At 41.4% G+C, this 21,278-nt stretch overlaps 1 protein-coding gene across 1 annotated transcript in view; it reads left to right on the top strand.

Annotated features, from left to right (window-relative positions):
• Nucleotides 1-20,706, top strand: part of antxr2a (ANTXR cell adhesion molecule 2a) — a 77,475-nt gene extending 56,769 nt beyond the window's left edge. Inside the window, exon 17 of the mRNA XM_072387298.1 lies at nucleotides 18,212-20,706. Coding sequence (XP_072243399.1) covers nucleotides 18,212-18,250 — 39 coding nt within the window. The 3' untranslated portion in view covers nucleotides 18,251-20,706. The remainder of the gene's footprint in view (nucleotides 1-18,211) is intronic.
• Nucleotides 20,707-21,278: the final 572 nt, after the last annotated feature.

The following is a 21,278-nucleotide window of genomic DNA, read 5'->3' as shown; positions in this document are numbered from 1 at the left end:
CATATACACGTTTTTCCTCTGGTTTAGAGAGGACCATCCTAAGCAGTCATACAAGCTGCAGTGTGTGGTTGTATTTGTGACAAAGCTCAATGCAGCATGAACAGCCGGATCCAGTTTTCTCAGTAAGAACGCAGACGCAGGCAGATACATTATTAACCATAATGTAAGACAGTTGGTTCGACTGAAACCATTAGATGCTGTCTGCAGGGAAATTTACTTCTACTGACGACAAAACTTTTCTTACTAGCTTGAAGACAATATGAGTTTATTTTGAAAGTTATGCATTTTAGATATATTGGTTCAGTCTATTCATCTTTTGACTCTCTATTAAATTCAGTTTTGTTTTTTGTGGATAAATTAATCTAAAAGGAAAAAATATTAGATTAGAACTGACATAATAAACAGTCATAATCTCAAATAAACATTAGCTATATCTAAACATATTTCCCATCCAGATGTTATATCGTTGTCAGATCACATCACTGCTGTATAAAATGCAGTTTACTGGCATGCAGTCAAGGCCGAAGCATCTGCAGTGAATGTATGAAAGCTGTACGCTGTAAAATATGAAAACTGAAGCGTGAGTCAAGCTGCATCTCCCAGAAAGCACTTGAAAGTGAAACTGAACTGAAAAGCGAATGCATAAAACATGACAGCTGGCGTTTTCCTTCAAACGAAATAATCTTGACACACTGTGCTGAAAAGCGCATAATAAGACTACAGGATGAGGCGTTGCTGATTAGCATGCATGTCGCCCTAACAGTACAGCTTGACTCCCCCCAAAAAACTTGGATACATTCAACAGAATGCTCTCGGCCACTTCATGTAACATCATATGCAGGCCCTCCTGGTCAGTTATCCTCTTGAGACTTGCAGTATGTAGATTGTAATGAATTGCATGCCCACTAACCTCGCCATTAGGAAAACGGCAGTGATTTTAGTCTTTTTAATGCTTTGCAATAGAGAATGGAGCTGCCCAAACTGTTGAATAATTACGCTTAATTCAGAGTGTTTGAGAGGAGGCTTCAGGCAACTGTGAATGTCTGTACTCTCCAACATATGCAAATAAATTAACATAACAGATCACGCTCAGATCTGTGCTCATGGCAGCAACGGAGGTTGAAATGAATGTTGACCCACTGAAAACCTGCTTAATTAATCAGTGACATCAGTGTTACAGCAGAGTTTTAAATCATCAAAAGAGCAGCAACAGAAACTTATTTCTATCATGTGGAACTTGACATTTGGAGACATTTGAGGTGTTAACTAGACACCGAATGACTTATCACCAGGCCCATATTATTAGCTGATAATGTTTCAGTATTAGCCTGTATGTCGGCAGATATGCAGACAAAAAAGTTTAAGATTTTCCTTTTTCCAAGCAAACAGATGCTTCATTTACCATAATATTGTTTCAGTTTTTTGTATTTATGTAACACGAGTTCACAACAAAGGCCATATCAGGGCACTTCAAAGTGCAAAGTCCAATTAAGTTGAAATGCAGTTTAATCAAACTAAACACACTGTATTTAAGTCCTATATATGTGTGTGTACATGTATATATACATATATATATATATATATATATATATATATGTATATATACGTAGAGAGAGGGATAGTAAATAGTGTTTATAGAGTAGTTTGTAAAAGGTTGTTCAGCTTTCTGCACATTTCACGTGTTTGTTCATTACTACATTCTAAGGAGAATTAAAGGCAGACATATTGGATAGCTGTGTGCCTATATTACAATACTATGAACTATGAAGGCAACTTGAAACTGCTTCATCACCTGAGGAATTACATGATGGTTTGTTGATGTATTAAGCTGAACATGACGTGAGCTTGATGAATGATGGTAATGACACTTCCCTTCAGTCACCCAGGGTCGTTGTTTGTGTTAGGAGACACTGAACTCCACGTGCTCTCTCCAGGGATGGAAGATGAATTATGAAGATGTATACACAAGATCAAGAGGAGGACGATGAGGGTGGAGTCTGTGCCCTGGGCTGAGTTTAAGTGGCAACCAATGACCATGAATTGGGATCCTGCAATAGATTCTATGCGCAAACTTGACTTGAAGTCGAGGAGAACGTGACTGGATATGTTTACTAGCTCAGTAATAATCCTAATCCTATGGACCCTAATTAAAATTAGGCATTATTCTGATAATGTTGCAGACATGATGTGCATAGTCTAATTAACGACTCATTCTCAGTCTTTATTATATCTATATCCCTCAAAATATTGAGCACTATGTGGACCTGGCAAACTCTAAAGGTGTATACTCCATTACTGCAAGTGATATAGAATACTCCACTCAAGTAGATTATTGACCTTATTTGTATTGTATTATGCAGTATCTTATTAAGTAAGATCCTAATCGGGTTGATATCAGAATCTTAAGGTGCATGTAAACACAGCCAGTGATGCAGAGGGAGGGCTTTCTCTGACTTTAAGCGTGTCGCAGTCATTGGATGACGAGAACCACGGGCAGCAGAGAAATCAAAGGCCTCAGCAGACCTTGTACAGAAGCAACAGGGAGAGTTAGGGAAGAGCAGATGTGAGCATGAGCCATCAACTGACTGACAAAGAGCTGGCTGCTAAGTTGGGACCTGGCTAGAGATTACAGAGACAAGGAAAAGTCTGTCACTCACTCAGGGAAGAGACAGCTTCACCCATGGAAACCTTGATACAGCATTCACTTTTCCTACTTTAACTGTCTTCTTGGCTTTCTGGCAGATATGGCGAATGCACCAGATCAATCCATAATGGTATTGACAGGCAGGGTTTAATGGCACAGAAAAATATTCAAATCTGAATTCTTACAGGTTCCTAAGTTTTCCTATACAAAAATACTAATGAATAAATCTTAGTGATTTTAAAGGAACTGTTTTTTTAATTTTGTGCATGCCAGATGATTCAGTTGTTGAACAGGTACACTATCTGCACTAGAATTTTTTGCTAGGAGAGAGTAAAACAATGCTTCTGGGCTGTAGTGGTGGATGTCAGTGTGCATGCAGTACAGTTTACTACCCACTGCTCCTAAGCTGGTAAATCTCAAACACGACTGCAGTGCTGCAACTCGACAATCCTCACGAGTTCATTGGTGTGAGCATCTGAGCCCAATATGAACTCTAGCCCAAATGTGACACACTGGCTCTGGCCATATGCAAGCTTTTCACCCCTCCTCTCAGCGCTCATACTGGTGTTGAGTACACGAGTCATGACTGTTGGCTGTGGCAACACTCTGACTCATATAACCCCTCACAAAAGATCGGGCCAAGCTCCCTCAGCCTAGGCCAAGCCAGGCCGTCTCTGCATAAGACTCTAATTGATTTGATGGACTTGTGTGCCGTTCACACCCCTTCCCCAAACAAACAGTCTGCCCAAGATTAGTCTCTATTGAGACAAAGAAGAAGCGCCCGCCCTCCTCTCGCAAAGCAACATTCTGCGACCGCCTGAGAAGGCAGCGCCGGCCTGCCAAACTTGCTAATTTCACTGCTGGGCCTCGGGGAAGGTTTGAGCTTGCTGTGTGGCGATTCATCATGCTGCAAACCAAGACTCCCACCCCATTGTTCTACCAATTCCCAGGTCAACTAGAGTTGACTCCAGTTCAGAAGTAATTTATTTCTGTCTTAGCCAAGACTTTTGATTAAGGACATACTTGAGTAAGGTAGACCAGAAACCAGATGTTTTTATCTGGGTTGATTTTGGTATTGCACTCTCTATGACCTCCACTAAGTATATAACACCTTGTGTTTGTTTTTCAAGGAAACATACATAATAGTGCACTGTGCATAACTCAGTATAGTTTTGTATAAAGAGTGAGGTGGTATGAAAATAAGGGAGAGCCTCTAAGGTATTATTTTTTGAAAAAGCTTGCCGTAAAGGTTCCTCCATTTGTTCAGTCATACCTGTTGACTTTTAGTACCTGTAAGTGACAGATGTGTCAGGTCTCACACATGGACTGCAGAAAGTTTCCCGTTGGACATGCATGTTACAGTTATATATCATCTGTAACATCAATGATTGGACTTCCGTAGAAGTTTCTTCTGGTCTGTATGTTGACATCCTCTCACCCAACAGTATTGTTGATGTGTGATGTTATCAATGCAAAGCAGCCATGCTGATGTGCTTTCAAATAAACGCTATGATTTCCGCAGCATCATTTTTGCATTTGCTTCTTCCAGTGGTAGGAAGGCAGCTAACTTTGAGTGTTTCCTGCTGTTTAATGAAGGGGTGAACGGGCAGTTAGTGACAATTTGGCACCTCAGTTCTTCATGAATGTTTCTGTGTTCATTTGTGAAAATGGCTCTTTTGTGCTCCTGTGAATAGGATGCATTTTAACGCATGCTGCAGTAAAATGGCTGAGATTTTATAAGGAGAAGCCCAGATTCTTCCTACTAACCAACTACTTTACGTTCCAGCTTTACAGAGCCCTGTGATATTAAAAACTAACATCTTTGTTAACTGTTAAAGCTCACAAAGAAAGATGATATCTCATGTGCTCAAGTTTGAGGTGAGGTGACTCAGCAACAGTCAGACTGAAGTGAGAATAAGCCAAGAAGAAGAGAGGTTAGTGTGTTGGGATGGTTGACATGCTGAGCAGAGAACAATGAGTTAGTGGTGAAGAGAAGCCAGGAAGTGAGGTTCTGTTAATCCCAATAGAAAACCTTCAGGCTGTTCATTTGTTTCCCATCATTTACTTTAGTTCATTCTGTGTTATTTCCTAACTAGTGACACTTTAAGAAGGTTGAGTGTAAGGCAGCGCTTATTTCTACATTTTATATAATAATGTAGCAACTGAACAATGTAATCAACATCCACGACAATTACACTGGTGTTCAAAACAAACTGAACTCATCTTATTTTTACATTCATTTAATCATTTTTCATTAATGATGAAAATGAAATGCTGACAGATGAATAATAACCATTATATGATATGTAAATCCAAAAAATCCTGCTCTGCTAAATCATTTTCACTAAATTCAGTGTTTCAGCAGCAAACTTCTCACTTAAACTCAGTCTGTAGATTTCCTTGCTCATTGCTTCTCACCATGATTGTTATTCATGTGCGTCTCCCTCACTTTGCTTGGTGGGGTTATATGTGCCGGTGTGTTTCTGTGTGTGTGGTCTGGTAAAATGCCTGATGTTGGTCTACCCCAGTGTGTGTTGTTGCTCATGTCTTCAGTGCTCAGGTCACATTAACCCAGTTCTCACAGTTTGCAGCTCAAAATGAAAGAAAAATAGACACAACGCCTCCCTGCAGTCAGCGTAGCTTCAGGCTCCTTCACGCTGTTATATTTCCAGCATCACTGGCCGATGATCACATTATTTACTGCTTGTATTACCATGCGGCATGATAAGCATATTTTCCACAGTAGAGCTAACAAGATGCTTTATCACCTCGCCTTTCCACCCGCCGTCGCAGGCCGCCACCGCCACTCATTTATAGTTCCACCCTGTTGGTTTACAGCCTCGTAAATAACAACTTTTCTCCAGGTGAGATTTAAAGCTGAAGTTTTTGCTGTAAAATCAGATTTAACTTTGAACAAGAAGACAGATTTTGGTTGTGAATAACTCCTCCTGAAACTTTAGTGTAAATCAAACATGAGCTCTGCTTAATAATCAGAACACCTTTGGAGAATGCAAAACAGAGTCGAGTCAAAGTGAACCATTAATAAAAAGGAAGGGTTTGGTTGCACACGTTCTTTTAAGCTTGTAATTTAATTTTGAAGACATGCAGTGATGTAATGCTGGAAAATAAAAATTTTACTTTCTTTAAATCCATACATCTGAAAAAAAATATACATTTGAGGTTTAGAAATGCAGCCAAACATTAGTTTATTCTAGTAGAAGACTGAACTGACACCATCACAATAGAACAGAAAAGAGAGGAACACTAATAAGGCAGCTACAGATGTTCATTCACTGGCAAAGATGAAATAACCCAAAATTGTCAGAGAAACTAATAGTAATTAATTCATCAACCCACTGAGCAATTATCTCCTTTGTGTCTGTGATTAGACACAATTTCCCATTAATGCTTTTGTTTTACCTTTGTTGTAATTGTAGTTAATCATGTCAACTGAAGGAAAGCGTCGCATGTTTCTGGCAGCTCACGTCGGCACGTCATTAGCTGCAGATCTCGTGTTTAATTTGTTGATTAACTCTTAAAGAGAAAGGAGGGCTGTGATCTCTCTCTCGCTAATTGCGTCTGAAGGAGCAGTGTTTCAGTAACCAGAAAGATACGAGTGGGTACTTTTTTTTGTTTGTTTCCTTCTTCTGTTTTTGTGTTTGTCAGAGAAAACATGAATATTCACCGCGAGTCAAAGTGAAACACACAGAAATGAACTTTCTCTGTGCACATGCTCCACATACAGTTCAGCTCTGCATCAACCCAGACCACCCTCCCCTTTCACCTCTTACGGGCGCGATGCCAAATTTATTTCCTCCTGCATTAGTCTCATCAGGGACTTTAATCTGTGGCACCCTACAGGAGGGGAGCCACCCCGGCACGTGCACAACACACACAAACACACCGCCCCGTCTTGACAGCTCACTCCCAATTACTGGCCCTCCCTGTCGCATGGCCTGCATCTCCGCTCGGAGCAGATCGCATGTGACCCCGTCCAGCATGCCGCTGGTGGAGGGGGAAAAGGGGAGCAGTGACACACATGCATGCGTTTACACAAGCTGAAGAGGCTTTTCCCCCAAATTCAGGCCAATCAAAGAGATCTTCGCCACTTGAGAATATGTCTGCATCAGCCATGAAAAACTAGAGCATGTTGCTGGTAATAAGTGATTCAGGCCTTATTTACGAAAAGGTTCATGAAAATTGAATCAGTAAAATACTGGCATCAGTGTTTCAGCTACATGGACGTTTAGCATTTGCACTCAGAAAGAAACATTATTTCTAACCTTTAAGACTGCCAGTTTACTGCTTTGCTGCTTGTTTGAAGACGTTGACACAGAAAGCTGAAATAACGTCTTTATTAAGGAAGCTGATAAACCATTGACTGTTTCATTGTTTCATTTAATTCATGCTTTGTTTGGTTTTATCTGAAATTAAAGTTGACAACAAACGGCTGAATTTAACTTGATTTTATTTTATTATTTCCTTGTCAGCTTTTTATTTTGCTGTTTATTTACCGCAAGAATGGACCAGTATGTTAAAGAAAATGAACATTTTTGTGCCTTTAAGAACTGATAACTAAAAAAAAAAAGGCAGACTACGGGAGGATGAAGCTTTTATGCTGTCAGACTGCACCAGCTGACTCGTACAGACTTTAACAGTTTCCACTTCTTCCAAAATCTATAAGATGTTTATTTGCCCGTCTTCTCTCCACCTCATATTGTCTGCAGAAAATTGAATGTGGCTTCTGTTAATCCATATTGCTGCAGATTATCAGTGACTTTGTTGACTTTAAGTATGCAAAACCCAAAAGTTTAAGCAGGAGCAACCTTAATCTCTCTCCACATAAATGAGAGAAGTTTTATCAGGCAGTGCATTTAGAAGATGCTTGTTGATAGGGCCGTGGCCTGCAGATAGCATGTGAGCTTATGTTTTTAGTGCATCTCTGAGTGTTTGTTGCGTCTCTGCCGGCCTCTCTGAGAGGACAGCCGTGGCGATGACACGTAATTTAAAAGTACAGATGAGCCCACTGGCTCTCTGTGGACACTGATACACTGTGGCACCCAGAAGGAAAATTAATAAATGGCCTCCTGTTTATTTTTGGTTTATGTTTGGAGTCCTTGCTCAGAAGTGTTGCACATGCTGTCTGAGCTTTTGGGACACTGAACAGCTGTGTGTCCTCTGCTGAGCTGGCCTTCCTTTTCTTTTTTTTCTATTTTTGTGGGATTTGGGTGCTGCTGCAGCTGTTTGCATGTGTTTTTATCAGAGCTTAGTCCCATCTTTTTTCTATGGCCGAGGCAGGTTTATTATGACTAACTCCGCTGACACACTGCTATATTTGCGATTGCCAACTAGTACCTGATAAATTTGTATCTAAATAAGCTGTGTTGGTAGTTTTAAGATGTCATACTGTTCCAATCTGTCCACCTATAAGCTTATATTCCCTGGTTCCAATGCAGCTTCCATTTTAGAAACCGTGCAGAAGATTTAAAAAGAAAGTATCATAAAGTAACGTAGAAGTGTTTAAAGCTTTATTGATAAAAGAATGTGGCTCTCCATACAGGTTCTCAGATACCTCTTGGTGTTACCAAAAGCTGAGGCAAGCATCTGTTTAGCACTACTTGCTTGAAGCGTGTTTTTGGGAATGCATGATGCAACAAATGCTAAGACCTGCAGTATGTGGGCATCTCATGGAAATGGAGGGAAAGTTATTGGTCTAAATGAAAGTCGCTCCACAGCTCATAAAACGGGCTATCTGCTGGCTCGCAGAGAGGAGCAGGGGAAGGTGCAGTCTATAAACTGGCTCTTCCTTGACAGGCAGTGCTTCAGTCAGTCCATTAGCTGTAAACCCAGTTGTTTGGGTGGAGTGGGTTGGCTTGGAATGGAGGCTTGTCTAAATCACTTCAACACATATCAGCAAAGAACAATCTCTCCTCTGTCTGAACCTGCTGGCGCTGCTCCACGCTGATCCTCCCACGGTCTCCCTCCCCTATGATTATTTTATCATTTTAAATACTTTATGCCGCATTGCCGTGGCACTGGCCCCACAAGAGCAGAGTGGCGCGTTGGCCATACAGTACATTCACACTACAGTTATTTGGACGGCGCTCCGGTGTGGCTCTGTCCCGGTCCCTCGGTTGGATTCTGCTCGTCCATTAGTGCCATCTGTGCCTTCATGCGCCGTCTGTGAGGGCCCCGTTGACGCCAAAACGATTGGCATTTCTCTGGAACAACCAGAGGGACCGTGCCCAGAGCTTTTAGCTGCCAATGATGTGCACTTACTCTGACAAAACCAGGGAGGGTGGGAGGGGGTGGAAGCAAGCAGGAGGCCCAGGCAGGAAACAGCTGCACCTACAGTCCTGCTGCTTCCATTTTAAAGCTATAGTTGCCATATTACCCTGAAACAACACAGATGATACTGAAGCAAAAGCTGTTTTATGATTTACATTTCAGACATGTCGCTGGTATTATTGTGCATAATGACGAATTGCGTTAATGAACAAGAAACACAGTAGAACTTGCTGACCAGCCCTTCATGCTCATCGCGATTAGGTTCAGCCTGAGTTCCTGTTTAATTACAATGGGTGTCGCTTACAGCCCTCACATTCAGAGCAGTTTCTTTAGTATTCAATCAATACAAGTACAACTAAGAAGAATTGGTGTATCTGAACCTAAGCTTTCAGGAGGGAACTGAGAGGAAACCTGGGTGATAGAGCCATGTTTCTAAACTGTGAGGCGGTGTACATTGTTAGTAAAGACAGACTGTTTAGATGCAACATGTCAAAGGCCAAAATGGACAAATGTTGTTTAAAAAATTATTGCAACAGTCTGTTTCCTCAAAGTTAAGACAGGAGCTGCAGAAGACTTGAAAGACTGCCTGGACAACTAGTTTAAACATTTTAAAATGGAAGAAAAGTTTTCAGTGTAGAATTGCGGGTTTATAATAAAACCATTGAAATATGCAGAGAATCTGAACAGATGCACAGGACAAAGCAGAAACCCAAAACTGAATGGCAGTTCAGTTTTGAGGCCCTCGGGCAGCGCTGCACTAAGCAAACATTGTTCTGGAGGGGGCGTCATTGCATGGTCTTACAGGGCACTGCTGAATACTGCTGTCAATGCACAGAATTTACATCCAAAAAAGCTGTAGCCCTTTCTGGGACTGGGATGGTTCAAATGGGCCAAGTTGAACTGGAAATTGATCTAAGGTCATTAGAAATAGTTTATGTCTCTGTGAAATAACGGCCAAGGTCTTGTCAGGGTGGGTCTGCACAGGTCTTTCACCCACTGAAAACATGTGGAGCGTTTTGATATTAAAACTACGACATATTAGGTCTCACGTGTTGAGCTGCTGAAATCCTGTACATGTGATTTTAAACCTACACTTTTGTTTCTCTGTTGTCAAACACTTGTGTGTAAAGAGAAGACTTGATGTGGTCATAAACACGTCTCCGTCCCAACTTTTAAAATTGTTTCTGCAAATGAACTTAAAATGTTTGTTCTTTTTGCTGCATGATGCATTAAAACCACTAAAACTACTGCTGAATTACACAGTTTTGAATTCTACTTCTGTAGAATTCTGTAGCTGAGCCAGTTGAGCTGTAGATGTAAGAAATACTGAAACAGATTTTTGTGACATTAAATCAGGTCACTTGAAGATGAGTGCTAGCGAAGAGTCCAACATTTTCTTGTTTGTTTTGGCAGGAACGGAGTCAGAATCTCAGTCCTGTAAGTGCTTAGAGTGTGAGGACATTCAGGCAGAATTTTATGCATGTAAGGAGGTAGATCTGATATTTTCACATTCAATTTTCAGGAAAAGTTCTTTCTAGAAAATGAGGATATGCAAAATAAAAGTTATTTCACAGTTCAGACCAAAGGATGAATGATTGTCTTGAACTGTCATTAGGAAACATATTAAGGATTTTATCAACATTGTTGCTGGGGTAGATTGAAGCACCGTTTCCCCTTGAAGACATGAACCTTTTTCCATTCATCTGACGGCACCTGCATTTGAACTGCTGCAGACGGACTATCAGACACACACATTATAGTTCATTTAGTCTGCAATCTGCTCTTCAGAGAAATTCAACTGATTGTGCTGATTAAAAATGAAAATGAAACAGCACTGTCCAACCTGTCCTGCGCCATTATTTAATGGCTTTACTTACATTATCAGGTTGAGAGTCTGTTTATTCGCAGCACGTGGTCCAAATGAACGGAAACATTTCTCCGCAGCTACATCTTTTCCTCTCCGTCTGATACACGACACAGACACAATGCACACAGAGTTCTTGTTCAACAAGCTGAAACTTGTAGAAAAGGGATATTTTTCACACACTCGGTGCACAAGCAGTTATTATCAGCTGGTATGGGAGTGGGACATGTTGCTGTAGGAACACGCTGTACCCATAGTTGATATATCGCCTTGTTTGAATGACAAATGTACAGCAGCTTTCTGACACTGTTGTCAGTATGACTGAATACTGTCACTTTAACAGTCTGATGAAGCCATTCAATTTGTATCTCATGTTTGACAAGAGCGTTATGTGCCTGAAGTAAGTAGATGTTTCCTTGTACTGATCTGACACAAAGTTCAATGGTCTGAGGTAGGCTCCTGAATCAAAATGAAGAAAAAAACTTTCTTATACGACAATACTTGATAGAAGACTTGAGCATCATCCAAAACATATTTGTATAAAGTATAGTTTGTTATAAAAGTGGTTCTTCCTCACCTCAAACCTCATCCAGCACCTTTGGAATGAGATGAAAAAGAAACGGGGATCAGTGTTTGATTTCACTGATGTACTTGTTGTTACGTGGCATCAAATTCCTTCAACCAAGTTCCAAAATCTGACAGAAACACGAGGAGTGAACCAGAGGAGTGAAAGCTGTTAAAGCAGTGCACAGATTCACAATATATGGGTGCATTGGAGCTGAAACCTGTATGTCCTATATTTACACCATAGCCCACTGTACTAGTGTGTGCAGCGTACATAGCTGGATATTTAGTACAGATGGAAAGTTGTCTCTGGTTTCGATCCAGGGAAAAAAACGTATCCTGAAAGCATGTCTTGTGTTCCAGCATTTTCTTGCTAAACTTCACAGTAGTGAAGAGAGTAGCTTTTTTTTTTCTCCTCAGATGTACCTTATGTGCTTGTATAATCTTTATTCATCTCTTTACAATCCGTAGAAATGCCCGAGTTGTCAGCAAGCATCATGTATTTGGCCGAGTCTCAGGTGGCTCTGATTTCCCAGCAGGCCAGATGGCAGCGCTGTGTGGGCAGCACGTGTGTGGGGACGAGGGGCTGTGAGAAGAGGGCCAGAAGCCTCGTGGAGGGACGATTGCTCACACTCTGGCTCTCTCCTCTGTACCCATGCAGCTGTGCTTCTAACTCCAACTTGAACTTTTAATGTGTTCAATATGTGGCTTAGGACACTGAGTAAAACAGAACACATGTCTGGTGGCTGAGGCCTGACAGGCAGGGACTCGAAGGAGAGGATGACACTGTGAGGAGTTGTTTTTTTAACTTGTCAAAGTCTGCTGCTTCCATCAGACTGCAGGATTCCTCATACTTTTGGTGGGTTCCTACAATGCTTTAAACCGAAGCTTAAATTCTTATCTTGTCTTCAATGAAACATTAAGTTCCAGTTTAGGTTGTTGTTAATGTGCGTTCCCACCTCTTACTGAGGGGCATCTGGGATCGGCTCCGGCCTGCTCTGATACTGAACAGGATTAAGGAGGAATACAGAAAACGTGTTTTTTTTCCCCAGGATTACACTTTTCAAAGAGCTGACCTGGAAGACTTCAAGTCACGTCAGGTGCCAGCTTAGCCTTTAAAAGGTATCAGTTGAATTAAAAGGTTTGGGAGTAAAAAAGCTTATTTTTCCTCACTGTGCAATTTCATACTCAAAAGAGCCTGAAATTGAGTTATTCTAAAACATAACTCAAGATTCAAAGATGTGTAATTTATGTTTTGTCCTTGAAAGCTTTGGCATACGCAAAGTCAGTTATTAGTCTTAATATATACATGAGGGGATGCAGTCGTGCTCGTTTAGCCTCTTTTCAGACATCAGATATGTAACATTAACTGTGCCATTGGTCACATTTATGTAAATGTTGGTCATGGCTTTATTCACGCACTCATGACAGCAACAACCTGCATGCAGTATCTGCAATGTGCCTGAAATGGATCGAGTAGGTCTAACACCACTTTATTGTCTCGATGCAGCTTTGGTTTCACTGTAGCTGGGGCCTTTCTGTGTGGAGTTTGCATGTTCTCCCCGTGTATGCGTGGGTTCTCTCCGGGTTCTCCGGCTTCCTCCCACCGTCCAAAACTATGCATTTTAGGTTAATTCTACTCTAAAATTGTCCTTAGGAGTGAGTGTGAGCGTGTGTGTGGTTGTTTGTCTCGTTTGTCTCTGTGTGGCCCTGTGATGGACTGGCGACCCGTCCAGGGTGTACCCCGCCTCTCACCCAATGACCGCTGGGAAAGGCTCCAGCCCCCCCCTGCGACCCGACCGACGGATTAAGCGGGTATAGAAAATGGATGGATGGTTTCACTGTTCAGTGCACCTGTGCACCTGTTCAGGTAGAAACAGAACAGCAGATGAAACCATGGCTAATGCAACAGAAAGAGGAGCATTATGCAGTATTGCTATTCAGCTCGACAACATTTTGTCAAAACAACAAACAAGTGTTCGAATAATGAGTGATGAGTTTTGCAGTTGCCCTGTTGTTGTTGGATTAAGTAAACCCTAGATTAACTAAGCTACTGTATGGGCTGCAAAGCTCCAATGTGGAAAAAAAACCCGTCTCTGCTCTGGTAATAAAGTCTTTCAAAGCCTGTAGCTTATCACTGCAAAATAAGCATCTTGCAACTGGATTACAACTCTCATGCTTGCAAGTGTTTTCACACTACAGTCCAGATGGGAGATTCATTCCGGAACCTAAATGGAGTCTTCTTTCATGTGACTTTTTTTTTTGTTTTTCATATTGTAAATGTGACAAACTATACAATCAATTAATGCACCAAGCCAATACAAACATTTGGAAAAGCGCTAATACACCATCATCTGTGTTTATTTCCTGGAGTTTCTCTCCCCAAACTCTGGAGGACTCATCGCAAACTTCTTCTGAGTTAATAAGCACCAGTTGGAGATTTGCTTGGTTCATGAATTGCAAATTCATTCACTGATTTGGTGAATAAAAGGCGGGGAAATATGAACATTAAATCACTGAGGGGTGTAACTTGTGGGTCATCATGTTGTTTCGTAGGTATGTTGTCTGATTCTAAAGTAAATTGATAGTTTGAAGACAACCGGATTAGATTTTTTTGGCACAAAGACTCAGAAACAGAAAATCCACCTTTCATTTCTGTGGTGAAATGAAGGATGAAGTTCTTCCCTCACTAAAAGCTTTTCTGGTGCTTCAAAGTTTATGTCAATGACAGGGAATGTTCACTGCAAATAGTTTCCTGGAAGCCTGAGTGATTGTATGCAGATGCACATGGCTTAAACTGTGCAGCTGTATTTTGAAGTGCACACACTGTAAAAGGCAGTAAGCAAGCCAGTGTTTCCTGAGGTTGTGTGATATCTTTTCAAAAAGTTTGCACAAACCTTTTTTGACTCAAGTCATTTTTTCCCCAGTCCTGGCTTGAGGTCAGGAAATGGAAAATTGGCATATTCACTATAAATACAAGGATTTGGAACTGTCAACGTTACTTTGAACAGTGTGTTATAAAGCATGGATCCACACATCCAGGAATTTACCCTCCACTTCTGGTGTGTTCAGCATGAACTCGGTTCCCAGTATGTTGGAAAATCAGCTGGAATAATGTTGGATTTCAGACTCACAAAAGATAGCTGCAGTTAAAGATAAAAACCAAACAACATTCAGTAATTTTATTTCTCTTATTATCACAAATGCCAGTATATCACAGCAGAGTAGAGCCTGATGGGTAGTTTGTATTGGTATTAATAGCATTTTTGGTTATTGAGCACAACAACAAGCAAGCTACCGGATGCAGCAGAAGTACTTTGATTTCACAAACATTGTGTTTGCCCCATAAACTTCCCAAGCAGAGTCTTTAAGACTCAGCGATTATTAATTATACCGCCGTATCCCGCTGTGTTTGATATCCTGAAAAATACGATAAAAAAGCTTTTTTTTAGGAGTTTAGTCACCTCCTGTCATTTCCCTGAAACTCACAGTCGCTTTCCACAGAGATGTTCAGGGAGCGGCAGCTCCGGGGAACTTGAGCTGCTCAGGGTGTGAATACTGTGAGAGAATCAAAATCACACATGCACATAATTCACTTCTGCATCTCTCCCTCAAGTTACAAGCCAACTGTCCAAGTGACAAACATGTCTGAGGACGGCAGAAATGTGGACCTCTGCAGCTCCGGTCAGCACGCTGTGAGGGCCTTCAAACCTGACCTCAGTGTAGAAGGCAGAAGAAGTTTCAGCTTCTGAGACCAATATCACTTTTTTACTAGTAAAACTGGGAATAAATTACCTTAAACTTTTAAAGTACAGCCAAAGAATTAATGAGAAAATGAATTGACATCTTTAATAACTCATCATCTGAAATTGTTAATTAGATAAAAGCAGCAAGCAGCAGCTTCCTCTGTGACATTTACATTGTTTTCCGTCGTTTTAAGCTGTGTTTTTGACAGTACAATGGCATTCTGATATTTTGTAACCTAAGAAAGTAATCTATTGATAATTAAAGTCACAAGAATCCTTTGTTGCAAAGCTTATCACTATTTCTACCTCCGTTGAACACTTATCTGCTTTCGGTGCCATGTTAGACATCACGGATGCCGTTATAATCAGCTTAATTTGATATCACCGTTCATATATTTCCATTTACTTCAGCAGAAAGCCAGTGGAGTGTTTATAATGAACCTTATTAATCACAGTCTTCATTTGGAGGTGATGCCTTCCTGTGACCCCCCTTTTCCTCCTCTTGTCGCTCAACTTCTCCGTCTCTCCACCTGACTCATCCACCCGTCTGTCTGCAGAAATGCTCCCGTCCGTCTGATGGGTTTTCGCCGTCATGCCATGTTGACATATTCAGACTATTGTTCTGCCGCTCCGGGTGGCACAGGTGGGGCTCTGTCTCTCCAACATGGCCCAGTTACAAGGCAGCGCTCCCTGCCAAGTCAGGCCCCATTCATCCGGGAACAGGGGAGCTGGAATGGTTTTGACCGTATTGTGCTGCACCTGCTTCGCCCTCACACCAGATACCCCTGCTTCGCCTGCCATACTGCCACCACAGAGAGCACTTCTTCCCTCACCGAGCCCCCGCCTTCATAAAACCCGTAAAATCCACTGAACTTAGCCGCTCTGATGGCCGCAGCCAAAACAGCATCTGATGTGCCTTATTTGTTGACTGTGTGAGATTAGTTGCAGAGGGTACACGTCGAGGGGCTTACCATGCAGAGATGGAGCGGAGCACCCTCCCCTCCACCAAACACCCACCAGCCTTGCCAAATAATGGGAAATGGAAGATTCTCCAGCTTGTCTAAAGCCCTCGTCACAGTCGGTCCATGCACAATTCTGCTCCCGAGCCAGACTGTAGAGCAGATACTGTATGAGCTCCTGCACCAGAGGAGCTGGCTGTTGACTTCCACATTCAGCAGGCAGCTCAGACGCCAACATACTGGTCATTCTTGTCCATAATACCTCAGTGGGAAACGTCTTCCCTGAACTGTATGTGCAAGAATGTGCTTTTGTCTTCAGAGAGTGAATGAAGCAGGTGTGCAAGTGTTGTAGAATCAGGTCTGTTGCCAGGTCCACCTTTTTAGATCCGGAACCACCGTTAGAGTCTAAATCCTTTTTTTTCTTTTCCACATCAGCATGAACTGCTTATCAAATAGATTTTTGTCAACCAACAGTTGACAAATCAGCTTTTTCAGTATGTTTTCTCTGCCGATATTCGTGCGTAAAACCAATTCTTACGAAGAACCGAACCTGTACTGGTTTTAGATTTTGAATATAATAAACAGCTAATGCCATTTAACTCTTTCTCTTCCAAAGGACCTTATTATGTCAGTTTAAATCCACAACTAGCGATGAGTGCCTGACTAATATAGGGCCAGAACATTTCCATGCATGTTACCTCATTCTAGGTAGAGAAAACCTAAGTATCGAGATACCTGAGCAAGCTCTTTGACTTGTTCAAACACACAAACTTGTGGGGTAAGGCCTGAATTGAAATAAAGTTCAGTAAGAGATTTTTTTCTTCATCAGAGAATGGTCTGATAACACAATGTGTTTGCTTAAATCACGTTGTTTTTAGCTGAGGAGACCAGAGTGTTGAGGATGCATAGGGACATTTTCTCCACCTAAAGTTAAGCACACGAGCACTTGATGGAATTAGTTTTCCAGCAGAGGTGTGTCTGTTTGACCTTCTTGTGCTCAGTCTTATTACCTGGTAGATGAGAGGCTCACACACAGAGAGGCTTGTACAGAGGCATAACTTAAGAGTTTAGGTTGTGGGGTTTGCACCCATTCCAAGGAAATGGGTGCAAGGAAATACTATTAAACCTAAAAGATGTTCTGTCTGATAGATCAACATCTGCATGGATGTACATGAACAGATGAAAATCAAAAATGTGGGAAGTTTTGCATTGTGATTTGTGTGAATTCACCCTTTAAATGTCCTCTCTGTTGCTCTTGAGCAGGTCCCAGTCCTTAGAGTTGATACATTAGCTGCTAACTGCTCTTAAGTTTTCACCATAAGACAAAGGATACTGGTATCAATGGATATAGATAGGAACTTGAATAAAGTACCTTTTTAATGCTCAAGCAGGTTACGGTGAGCAGAGCAGGATGCTGAAAGAGAAGGTTGTGTGTTTGTGGGAGTGTTGGAGGCCGACAGGCTGCTGAGGATTCGCTGTGCGAGAGCTCCCTCTTGGTGCCAGTCGGCCTACTGTTTGTGAACTGGCTGCTGCTGCAAAGACAGGCTCTCACACACACACACACACTCACACACACAGCACAAGCTGGGAAAGTTGAATATTTAACCAAAAGCTCTTGTGTTTTATCTGAGAGGTGATATTTTCAGGAATGAAGTGAAGGATCAGAGGTGCCACTGCAAGCTAAAAAAGACTGATTGACAAACAATTTGACTGACAAGAATTTTAGTGGAATTGTTTTCTTTTTTTTTATCCAGAATTTTCATCCATAACTTTATCAGTGAGCAGTGTGTTTAAATATGTTCATGTTAACTTTGTTTGCCTATCATTAAATGATGCTGTTTTCTTGGTTTCCTCTTTGTAAAATATATAAATACATATATTTATATGTGTGTCTTCTTTTTTTTCAGTCTTTAGAATTGATCTACTTCTTCCTATTTTTGTTTAATATGCAAGCATTCTTTTTCATGTTATTTTATGAACATTTTATTGAATACTTAAATCTGAAAATCATACAAAAGAATAATTTTGCTAAAATGTTTTTATCATTATTTATCAAGCTTTATTAGGATAATAATTTGGTTGAATAAGAAGTGGAGCCTAACTGCTTATTCTAAAGGCTCTGTGTGTGTGTTTGTGTCATTTTCAGGGCCGGTGTGTTAATTTCAATCGCGTGCAGCATCAGTAAAGGAGAAGAAGGACTGAATGAAAACGAATGTGAGCTGATCGACAAGAGAGGAATTTCAGGTCTTCTTTAAGAAGTATAATCCTGCAGCTAAAACCACTATCTGTTCACTTGGCTTTCCACTTTGTGCACAAAGTTTCTCTTCTTGTTCTTCATCCTGTGACCTTATAAAGCTTACGACGTGTAATGTTATTCTTTTAATGTTCAACTATTAAGTTATTTACTGCCTTTTTATGATAGGATTTTTTTTGTTTGTTTGTTTTGTTAAAAACAGGAGCATGGCGCCCCAGAACACAGCGCTCAGAATTGGTTAGCTTCTCATGCGCACCAAAGGCTTAACATATTCTGACCATATTGTGCCTTCTGTGAAAAACCTAATTTCATGGACACAGACGGAAGCTATCTTTGAAAGGGAAAAAAAATGAGAAAAGGGGCTGTTTGCTTTTGGCGTAGAAGTCGGAATAATCCCAGTGGGCCTCACAAGTGCAGAAGTCCGTTGCCTTTTGGCAATGTCTCATCACGACTCCTCTCCAACTTCAGCAGTGCTGGATGCCTGGCGGCTGCCCTTTGACTAGTTTCTCCTGTCATTTTATCACTGAGAAGTGCACACGCATGACAAATTGTAGACAGGATGCCCCAAGGTATTGGAAGGAACCAAGACTTTGCCCTTTAGTTTAGTTTTTTTCTTTTTTTAAGACACCTTCCTTTCATTATGCACTTGGGACAAGGAAATTAATAGAGCGTTATCCGACCGCAGGACAGCCTCCTGACCACGACGATCTCCAACTATGTTTGAGGGATTGATGCCTTCAAGACCTTGACATGGCGCTTGGTGTTTTTTGCCCCTGTTTTCAGTGCAGTCTGCTCTCTGCTCACTAAGGCGTAGCACATCATAGCCGATAAACAAGCCTATCAGTTAAGACTTAAGATATAGATACAGCTGTACTCCTCAACGCTCCGTCTCAACCCTCCGAGGGCTCTCACTCTGCGTCACAACTCACTAGTTCTCTCAGCACCAGAATATCGAAGTTTAATTAGAATAATTAAAGGCAACAGCAAGCAGCAGCCTGTGAAGACTTGGCTGTCTCTTTTTTATGCCTTTTGACTTTGAATGACCTATTATTGCGTTACTCACAGAAAAAAGAGGACACTGCTCTGCCGTGACGGTGCAACATGCCCAAAACGCAAACCCAAAGCAACGGATGCGACGGACGGATAAGTATTGTTCATTTCCAGAAATTAAATCCCCCCCTCCATCCACCCCAACTCCCTCATCCCAAAAAGCACTGAATATATATTTATATATATTGTGGACTTCTCAAGCGCGCTGTCATGACGCCAATCCCAAATGATGTTAGTGTGAGCGGAAACACTGTGGGGGAGGAAAGGGGGCAGCAGCTGAAGAAAAAGGCTCGAATGATCCAGTCACTTTGGATACCGTACTTCAGATGCAAAATGGATATTCGAGTCGAAACCTGACAAAGCGTGCCGGCTTTGACGGGAAGCGGTATAGACAATGACCAGTGGCTGGGTCAGTGGGATGTCTCTGTGCAAGCAGGGAAGCTTATCAAATGACACTAAAAATAAGTTCAACAACCATCAAGTTTGAGGGGGAATGGGTTTGCGTCTCACATTTGGAGGGCGCGAGAGTGCGCGAGACGGGCGGCGAGCAACTCACGGGTCTAATTATTCCTTTGTTTCCTCTCCGTCACCATTGCAGAGACATAAAAAATTCCAAATCAAATCCTCGGGGTGCGCTGGTATTTATGTCTGCCTTAAACGCTTTCAGCTTCTTGCATAATTTTGCAGGTTGACATTTAACATGTCGTCAGGCTCTTTCCGGACAAAATTTTAGCACTTAGATCTTGTTTTCTTAATCGTACAACCAAGAGCATGGGGATGCTATTAACCTGAACTAATGAGCTATTTACATAGCAGTCGCAACACAACTCAACCCTCTGTGTCTTCTCCATTCATTATTACGCAGCATGGAAGTCATTTTTTATTGATATACATTCAAAAAAGATCATTGTTGAATTTGTGTGTGCTTTTCTGTAAATGATGTCACCGATTTAAAAAAAAAAAAGGTATTTTGCCACTTTTGTTAGTTTAAGTACAACTTTAAGTTCAAATAAGTTTTATTCTTGTCAACATTTTTGCCAGATTTTAGCCTGAGTTTAATTTGCATGCACTTGTTTCTGCCTCACATGCCTGTCAACTCATTCCATGTACAAAAGCTTTGATTTATGATTTATTATCTTTAAGATTGTGGCTTTTTATATTCACGTAGCACCTTAAAGTCCAGGTTTGAGTCACACAAAGCTGCACGTGTGTGAGTTCCAAACAGAGACCAGAAAGCCTATTTTCTGGGTTTTACACTGTTTTTATATCTGCAGCCAATTTCTATAATTGTTTTACTTTGTATTGTTTTGTCAAATATACAAACAACAAAAAGCAAACTGTGTTATGTTTTTTGTGTGTGTGTGCGCCTGTTTTTAACACGAGTGTGTGCTGGTAGGGGTGGACATGCTAAAGGCGATCTTTAATTGGGCCCTTACAGATTTATAGGGCCCGACAGGGAACGTGATTATACGGTGTGTTTGTGTGTGTGTGTGTGGACAGAACAGTGGACAGTGTGTAGCCTCTCCCCCTGTGAAGTCAGTTACCGGAGGCACCACATAGACACACACACACACACACACACAAAAAAAAACCTTCCGAGGTCTTAAACGCCCTGAAAATGAGGTCTTGCATTTAGTAAAAAATATGCGCTCGTACACCTTCTGCTTTGTCCACATTTGCATGCTGTGACAAAATGCCTGCTGAGGTGTGTTTTCCTGCATGTGTCCATATTGAATAAGTGGCCCTTTTGCCATACTAGATGGACGTGTTCACCAAAAACCCACTTTTTATCTTCTCGTCATTTAGCAAAATAAGGCTCTTTAGTATTCCGGGGCACTAAGTGTCGAATGATCATGTGTGGCTCAGACGCTCACATCTGTGTGCTGCAGTAAAGTTGTGTGAAGATGCA

This window comes from Leuresthes tenuis, unplaced genomic scaffold, assembly GCF_036924035.1.
Source record: "Leuresthes tenuis unplaced genomic scaffold, fLeuTen1.0.hap1 SCAF_6, whole genome shotgun sequence".
Taxonomy (NCBI): Eukaryota; Metazoa; Chordata; class Actinopteri; order Atheriniformes; family Atherinopsidae; genus Leuresthes; species Leuresthes tenuis.
Note: the sequence above shows the minus strand (reverse complement) of the source record. Positions and strands in the feature narration are given on the sequence as shown.